The sequence below is a fragment of the Camponotus vicinus genome, unplaced genomic scaffold, assembly GCF_025532165.1.
Source record: "Camponotus vicinus isolate PSW18456_S1 unplaced genomic scaffold, iyCamVici1.0 SCAF_6, whole genome shotgun sequence".
Taxonomy (NCBI): domain Eukaryota; kingdom Metazoa; phylum Arthropoda; class Insecta; order Hymenoptera; family Formicidae; genus Camponotus; species Camponotus vicinus.
Window position 1 is genome coordinate 17,185,898 of NW_028141978.1, and position 9,523 is coordinate 17,195,420.

General features: G+C 36.7%; 1 protein-coding gene across 1 annotated transcript; it reads right to left on the reverse strand.

Annotated features, from left to right (window-relative positions):
• Positions 1-942: 942 nt before the first annotated feature.
• On the reverse strand, positions 943-1,872 carry LOC145973748 (uncharacterized). The gene has a single exon (XM_083103323.1). The coding sequence runs from the start codon at positions 1,870-1,872 to the stop codon at positions 943-945; it is 930 nt and encodes a 309-aa protein (XP_082959449.1).
• Between the last annotated feature and the right edge of the window lie 7,651 nt (positions 1,873-9,523).

A 9,523-nucleotide genomic window follows, 5' to 3' on the forward strand; every position in this document is an offset into this window, starting at 1 on the left:
AGTCTTTGAAATGTTTGTGCTGCGTTCTTCAGTCCGAATGGCATCGCCAGAAATTCGAACAACCCGAACGGGGTTATTACAACGATCTTTGGAACATCCTCAGGAGCGACCGGGATTTGATGGTATGCTTTGAGTAAGTCCAGTGTAGAGAAGATAGTTTTACCGTAAAGTTCAGCTGTAAAATCGTAGATGTGTGGGGATGGATATTTATCTGGAACGGTGACGGAGTTCAGTTTTCGAAAGTCACCGCATGGTCTCCAAACTCCGGCTTCCTTTTTCGGCACCATATGCAACGGTGTGGCCCACGGGCTACTCGATGGTCTGCAGATTCCGGCTTCCAGCATGTATGCAAACTCTGCTTTTGCGATTTTTAACTTTTCCTTCGTTAATCGGCGGCACGGCTGAGCCACCGGATATCTGCGTGTCTCGATATGATGAAAAACTCTATGAGGTTTATCACGGGCTGGAACTGATTTAGTCAACCCCGTTTAGTCAACCCAGGGAATTCTTTGAGTGCCTCGTGGTACACCGATTCCTGTTTCACGGTGAGTATGGACACATGATACTTAGAAGTCAGGCGTCCTTTCGTTTCCAATTTCGTTAGGTTATCGTGTAGCCGTCTTCGCCGTACGTCGACTGCTAAATCAAAGTCGTATAGGAAATCCGCGCCTATTATGGGTGTCGTAACGTCTGCCACACAAAATGTCCACTTTAATTGTCTCCGTAGGCCCAAATCCAGTACTAGCAGCTTTTCTCCATAGGTCTTGATTTTCATGTTATTTGCTGCATACAGCTGCATTGTTGTAGGTTGGGCTCGCCTTCCCGCATACTTTTTCGGTAACAGCGAGATATCCGCTCCCGTATTAATAAGAAACTGGATTTTGTTATTTTTATCAGTAACATAGAGCCTACGATGTACTCTCGACCTGTCAGCCACGGCCCCTATGTCTGACGGTCCTTGGAGTTTTCCGGCAGATCAAGCTGCTTCGCCAACGAATACGTTGCCCCGCACGGTTTTACGCATTTCCACGCCCTATCGCCGAACTTGCGATGATAATAACAATGATCGGACGGTTCTTTTGTGCGCGATCGCCCTCGGCCCTTAGATCTAGAACGCGATCTTTGTCGTGGTCTGCTTGCTCGTGTTTGCACTGCGGCGACCTGTAAAGCGAGTTTCTCCACTAGCTCTGTCAGCTTCTTGACCTGGTCGTCCTGAGCTGTGCTGGCAATGGCTGCGACCCCGAGTCCTGCTGTACGTTCCCATGCCTTATCGGCACAAGCTGCGAGTTTATTCAAGTCAACGTCCTCTAGCACCGTTAGCAATTCCTGTATTCGCTGCGGCAATCGCTGTATCCATAGCGTCTTTAACAGGTCATCCGTCACATTCGCTCCTGCCAGTGCGCGCATCTCCCTCAATAACGCCGAAGGGGTCTTGTCGCCCAATTCCATTTCGCTCAATAATGTGCGTAGTTGTTTCTCCAGCGAGTCTGAAAATCGCGTGATTAGCGTATTTTTCAGATTTTCGTACTTGCCTGCATCTGGTGGTCGTTCCAGGATATCGGCTACAGCGAGCATTGTCGCTTCATCCAGGTGTCGTACTATCGCGCTGTATCGGACCTCGTCCGAACGTATGCGGTACGCGATGAACTCACACTCCAATTGTGCCAACCATAGCTTAGGCCGATTACGCCAAAACATTGGCAGTTTTACATTGCGGAATTCGTTTCCGTGGATTTCCCTCTGGAATAAACCAGCCCTGGCCGCGCTTCGGTCCTGTTCACCATCTGAAACTCCGTCCTCTTTTTCCTTGCTGTCGCCCGTCTCCTTGCCAGGACCGCCAGGTCCCTTGGATGGTGTGCGTGACACAGCCATTGCGACCTTCGACCACGTTTTTATCCTAACCTCCTCTCCGTTCGCTAATCACCAAAAACAGCTATGTGGCGGTTATCTTTCTCGCCTCCCTTTTCCAGATCGAACTTAGGCAGGATGGATAAACGCTTGAGCGGGTTACTAAGGACTTTTTATGCTTTTTACAAAGAATACTTTCGTAACGGTTTTTTACTGAATAAGTCTTTATTCTTTATCTGCCATACACTAAATTTATATAAGAAGGCACACTGACTAGGGGAAAATTGTCTTGCGTCGTTGCGGCGCGACTAGAGCGCCACAATTACTTATAGAATGAAGTCGGGCGCTACAGAGCCAGATTTTGCATTTTGGCTCTTAAAAATTTATAATAAATAAAATACGCGAACTCTCGTACCTAGCTGCACCTGACCCGCTACTAGGAGCGCATCTGTCATTTATTACCAATTTTATTTTGACTTTTTATCCAAAAAATCGCTCTGTAGCAACCTGCTTGAGGTCCTACTGATTACAAATATCATAATTTTAATACAATTCTCTTTGTATTTTGGCTAAAATAACGCTTTTGCGAATGATAGTTCCCGACTCTCCGCGGGAGGTCTCCAGCCGACCCTTAACGTAACGTAAGGATTTCTTGTGCGTTGTCGTAGGATTGGTTTACGTGTCACGTAACGTAAGGTTCTCTGAGGTGGCGTAAGGCGCTATGGCAATGTTTGTGCGCTGCCTTACGTTTTTTACGTTTTAATATGGCTGCCTTAGGACACAAGGTGTTCCGTAATGCATTACGTTATGTTAAGTATTGATCGTAAACTTAACTCTGTACATGAACTTAAACTTCAGTCAACACGCAGAGAAAATCGTAACATAAAGTAAGTGTATGATCAGAACTGATTAGAAATATCATTATATATAAGGTAAGTATATAACATTTTATATAAAACAAGGGACTTATAAGTATGTCATTTGATAAATTAATAATCTTATTCGTGTATTTAACTTTGTTTTAATGGTTCACGTAAATATTGTTAAAATGTAATATGTAACCTCTAATTTTCAAATAACCATGTATTTACATCTCTGTAGATTTTTATTTTCAATATTCACATTATAATTTAAATATATCATTTTAATTACATATTATTAGGAGTATAACTAAGTTCCCGCCGCTCATAATTAGATGGCTTTAGCTGCAAATGTAGTAAAGTTAGGCATTTGTCAATAAAATTGAGTGCGCAAAGATTCATTTTTTATGAAAAAGATATTTTTTGAATCGATTTAAAATGAAACGTGATAAGTTACTTTTTCGACATGTACTTCTTCACTACTTTGATTTAAATAAAACTGCAGCTGAAGCTCATCGATTGATTTCTGAAACAATCACGGCTGACCGCTACCAACAACAATTACACCGATTGTTGTTGGTACCGATTGAATGATAAATTAATTTCGAAAAAGGCCAGTAATCGACGTAAAGTGATTCTTTTGCATGACAACGCGCGACCTCATGCAGCAAGAATTGTAAAAGAAACACTATTGGAGCTCGAATGCGAAGTTCTTCTGCACCAGCCTATTCTCCAGACTTGGCCCCATCGGATCCCAGATAGCACATAGACATTCGGTGAATGTCCATTGAACGTCTACTTTTGGACATCGGACATCCATTTTCGGTCCAAAAAGAATCCGTCGGACGTCTGATGGACATCCAAAGCACATACGTTTGACACAACTTTGGACATCCGTAGAACATCCGAAATAAGACTGTTGTCGAACTTATTTTGGACTTATCTTGGATTATATTAGGACTTATTACGAGATCCAAAATAAATCCAAAATAGGTCGAAAACGGTCTTATTTCGGACATATCATGGACGTAAATTTTGGGATATACAGGGTGAGCCATTTTAATTAACGCACGCAATTATTTCGGAAACAAAGCATTTTAGAGAAAAATGTTTCAGACAAAAGTTTTATGGTTTCGAGGGGGCCATAAGATGGTATCATTGGTTTGACACTGAAGAGTCATTTGAAGGTCACGTGAAGGTCACTTCAATTTTTTTAAATGGAACACCCTATATATTTTTACACACTCTTGTAGCTTATCTCGAGAGCTTTCCAAAACACTATAATTAAGTACCTTTTCGTTAAGTACTTTTTGAGTTATGAGGCTTGAAATAATTTCTTAATTTTACATAAACCGTAAAATATCTTGTAAAATATTCATTTTTCGATTATCTTACCTTAATACTTTTACGTACAAAATAATGAGAGGAATCAATTGGTCTAAAGAAAACACATAGTTGTTTTGAAGAAAAAATATGTAATTTGCAATTAACAATTCCATATTTTTTCTTAAAAACAACTATGTGTTTTATTTACACCAATTGATTCCTCTCATTATTTTGTACGTAAAAGTATTAAGGTAAGATAATCGAAAAATGAATATTTTACAAGATATTTTACGGTTTATGTAAAATTAAGAAATTATTTCAAGCCTCATAACTCAAAAAGTACTTAACGAAAAGGTACTTAATTATAGTGTTTTGGAAAGCTCTCGAGATAAGCTACAAGAGTGTGCAAAAATATATAGGGTGTTCCATTTAAAAAAATTGAAGTGACCTTCACGTGACCTTCAAATGACTCTTCAGTGTCAAACCAATGATACCATCTTATGGCCCCCTCGAAACCATAAAACTTTTGTCTGAAATATTTTTCTCTAAAATGCTTTGTTTCCGAAATAATTGCGTGCGTTAATTAAAATGGCTCACCCTGTATAATAAATTGTAAACTTGTGTCATTATCCTTGCGGAAATAATCAGAGAACATAGTTTTATATACTAAATATGCAGTATACATAGACTCTGAAAAAAATTGTGTTGCTAAACTAACTTTCATTTTCGAAAAATGTGTTAAATTAAAATGTTTATCAGAAATTTTCGGTATTAAATTTAAAGGATTTTCTTGACTAAGTTTATATACTTTTACAATTTCTTGCCAATCAACTATACCATTTTTGTATAATAACTTTTTCGTTTTAACATTATTTCTCAATGATGTAATTAAATGAGGTGGATCACAAATAATATATATTTTATGCCCATTTCTTTCAAAATATGGTTTCACGGGAGTAATTAACAATTTTTTTAATAAACCTTGATTTCTTGGTCCTTGATCTGAGATAATACATTTTACTATTAACCCTATTTTCATAATGGTTTCTACAGTTGTTAATATAATATTGTGTGTTTTATTTGAATTATTTTTAGAACCTAAAAGCAATATCCTAATACTTGTTTCATATTTAAATGAATCCATGTAACCATACATACTAAAGCACTTTTTGCTTCTATTGGTTCGCACGATACCATCGTCAGCTAAGCCAATAAATTCATCAGTATATGGATCATAATGTACTTCTGCCATCAAATCTTGCCATCAAATTCTTTCATCAAATAAGAGTGAGACAACTTTGTTTTTTAGTGGAACGTTTTCAAACTTACATTTTAATTCTGATAATATTATTTCATTTAAGCCAATACGGATAGGAAATCGTTTTTGATACTCTCGAAGTGTTCGTTCTGATGGTAAGCTCATAATTGTTTTTAAAAACCGATTTGTTTTTGGAGAATGATATAAAATAGATAATGCAATATCTTTGAAATTATCATCATATCTCCTTCCATATTTATTACGTATCAATAAATATAGCTGCGATTTTAATGAAATATATGCTTCTTTAGGAAGAAATTCCGCACTCTCTTTTATTAATTTTTCAATTTTTATTTTATTCTTTTTACATTGAATTTTATTACTCTTTATTTTCTTTAATCTATTATCTGTTAACTTTACTTCTCAATGCTGCTATAATTCTTTTTTGTTTCCTTAATCTTAATGTTTTAAGAGTTAATGTTAATTGGGAATTATATTTATGATCCATATATTATTATTTGTATGACATGAGTCTAAATCTTTAAAACAGTTTGGTGTATCATCTTTTCTTGAAAATGTCGCTGTAGAAACCTTTGGAAATTCAGATACATTGTAGCTTGTTGATGTACTTGTCGAAGTGTTAACTTTTTCCTGGGTTTCATCTTATAATATATAAAGATTGATTGGTCAAGTGTAATATCAATTGATTATACAGGATGTCTGACAAATAATTGATCGAAGGGTAGAAATAGATTAGGTCAAATTGAAAAGAAAAGTCCTGCATCATTTTGTCAAATTCGCAATAATTATTAATTAAAATATCTGAGCTAATGAGCGCGTGCAAAGCGATAGGCCGGAATCGGTAGGCTAGTATCGGTATATAAGATAGTTTTAAATTAGCAATAACGCTATAATTATTGCGAATTTAGTAAAATGGTACAGAACTTTTCTTTTCAGTTTTCAGACCTAATCTATCTCCACTTTTTGGTTGGTCAGTTATTTGTCAGACATCCTGTATATATTAGAGATGAAAGAAAGATTATTTTTATATAGTTTAAATAAGTTATTTTTGAAAATAACTTATTTAAAATATAGAAAAATAATCTTTTTTTCATCTCTAAAATATATCAAGAATATATACACGAATTTTACAGATGGATACAGCCCAGCTATGCATGTATTGTAAATAAAATATGTTAATATATCCTATAATATTTAAATCTATTTCTCATTTTATAAAATAGGTTATGTTTCTATCAATCGGATTTTATATTAGTGATTAAAATAGGATATTATTAAATCCGATCTTATTTTCGTATGCCGTGTAAACGGTATTTTATATTAGTAATTAAAATAAGATATTAAATCCGATTAATAGCAACATAACTTAGTTTATAAAATAAAAGATTTTATATCAATGTTATATAGCAACTGATATTACATTCTTACTTGTAATTTGAATCATAAATAATTATAATTAATAAAAAAATAAAAATAATTATAATTATATATGTATATTTTATAAATTTTATTTTTTTTCTTACAAATTTTACATATCATATCCTCTTCTAATTTATTGTCAAGGGGCGACAAATTTCTAATTGTTGATACAGCATCATTCCATAAAAGACGTCGTGGATATTTTTTTTTAAACATTTTTCTTCAAAATGGCCCGAACATATTCTTTGATACTTACAAACATTCTTTGTATTAAGAAACTCGAACCATTTTTCAGTTCTAAATGGACACATATTTTCTATTATTTTATTATTTATAATGTATGTATAAGGCCAGGCACCAACATTACTTTGGATATAAGCAATACTTAAAAATATATCAATCTTTATCTTTCTCTTTAAATAAGTAAAGACAGACACATATTTAAGTATCGCATAAATCTAAAATAATGTTAGTGCAACTTAGCCTAAGTAATTATAAAGAAAAACAAATATATTAAATATATAAAAATTAATTTTAAGCATATATTATAGGATATATTACATATAATTAGTAATGTCAAATATTTTATTTATTTATACTTACATTTTAAGGTCATTTGGAAAACTAAAAAAAGAATATTTCTTATCATCCTTATTATTTCTTTTACATTCCTTGACACAACATCTTACGACCATTTTGAAGTTAATATAGTGTACAGAAGAGATATATATTTATATTTTATTTTAAAATATTATCGCTTTTATATGCTGTGATAGATAAAAATCAGTATCTGAAAATATATTTAATATGCAGATTAGAGAATTTAAAAAGAAGCAATGCCAAAAGATATGTGCATGTAACTGAGGACCGATTGTTCCAATTTCTTGGTAAATTTTACCTGACAGGTAGAATGTCTGCGTTTTTCAAGTTCTCAAAAAGAAACGAAGATATGATATCTGGGTAAAAGAAAGATCTTTACCAAAAAATTGGGTTATATCACGTCTCCATTTCTAAATAAAAATATGGCTACGTAATTGGGCATCAGACTCGGTAGATGGCACTGATCGTTGTATACGCTTACCTTCCTCTCTATCTAATTCTCTTTAGATCTCGCGATCCAGGGCCGATAACGGCGTCAATCCTGCGCGCAGGGGTGCGCGGATGCACGGCCAATCGCGCCGTTACACGAAGCGAACACGATTTCGCGGCGTCTCGCGACAATGCCGTATCGGGGATCGTAACGGCCCCGATAATTTAAATCTTCCAAATTTTGTGTCGATCCGTTACCGACGGTTTTCTCCCGCTGATCTTTTGTTTCCGTCCTCGGAGGGTAACGTCGACACGGGCCCTGTAATCTCGGGCCTAGACAGCCGTTTTTAGGGATGTTCTTCATTCTTTTGCTGCGGCGAACGCCACCCATGATTCTGCGCTGTCCTGACTCGAAGATCCTTGGGCGCTATCTCCACATTCAAATCTGTGACTGGAATAGAAGCCCCGTTTCGATTGTCGTGAAAGGTTCCTCTTCGTCCCTTTCCTGATTTGCTCCGACAGGTTGCCCAATGTATAAAATGAATATTTAAAAAAATAACAATTAAGAACGCGAAATAATAATCGCTCGTTTCTCCGGAGATCTCGATATGGCTCTCGCAATCGTATCTGGCGCGCCCGCTTGGCTCGCGCCCCCTTAAGATTTTTGGGGTGGATGGACGCGCGTCGGGACGGCAACGTCACAATATATAATTTTCACACTTTGCTTTTTAACATTGTACGAAACAAATATAACATAAAGGATATATATGTATATGTATTCTTATACTATATTTGTTTCTTACAATGTTAAAAAGTGCATGTTATAAAATTTTAATTTTGCGATGTTTTCAGACTGCTTTTCTATCTACAAGTGATGGACGAGATGTCTCTACAAAAGTATCAAGAATTCTGAGATACCTTTTTACAGATGCATTAGCATCAGAATTCAGTTTCTATGGGAAAAGATTAAATAAACGACCCTTTTCAGATTTATGCTTAAAGACTGTAATTGTAGATGAGTATATTTCATATGATACTTATTTATATATCATATCAATATATTTTTCTATTTGAAATGCTAATACTCTTCTACGAAATGCTTTTTAATGACACGTGTAACGATGCACCCCCAAATGCATCGTTTCCCGGTGAACACTGGCCGGAAACTGCCGCCCGACGATCACCGGTCAGGCCGAGGCGCGATGCGCCCATTTTTAATACGGGTAGGAATCGAGAGATCGATTATCGCGACACTGCCGTCGGGAGCCGACACCGGCAGTTGAGAACCCACGATATTTTTACCGCCGCTCGGTGGGAGTAATTACCGAATACGCCGGCGCGAGTAATTAACCGAATATAAAATGGGCTCTCGGCGGCACAGAAAGACAGATCCTTCCGATCCTTCTTGAAACGCCGAGCTAGTCAGAAGGCAAGCAAAGCGAATTAAAGAAAACTCCTTGCGAAATTAAGAGGCCAGAAGGTAGTGAGAACGCTGCCTCTACCGATCGATATCGGCGCCTTAGAAATCGCCTCCGAACCAACATCCGAATATCAGACGCCGCACCTATCACGAGGCGAAACTTGAGCCGCCTCCGACGCTTGCTAGCGTCGCGACGCCTTCCGTAAACCCTACATCCATCGGGAAATAAAACGATAGCATTTAAATAACCGCACGAACAACCGGATTTAAAGCCCGAACAGTTGACGGACGAGACATCAACACCGGGCAAGAAACGCGGGCAAAAACGCGCCCGACGACCCG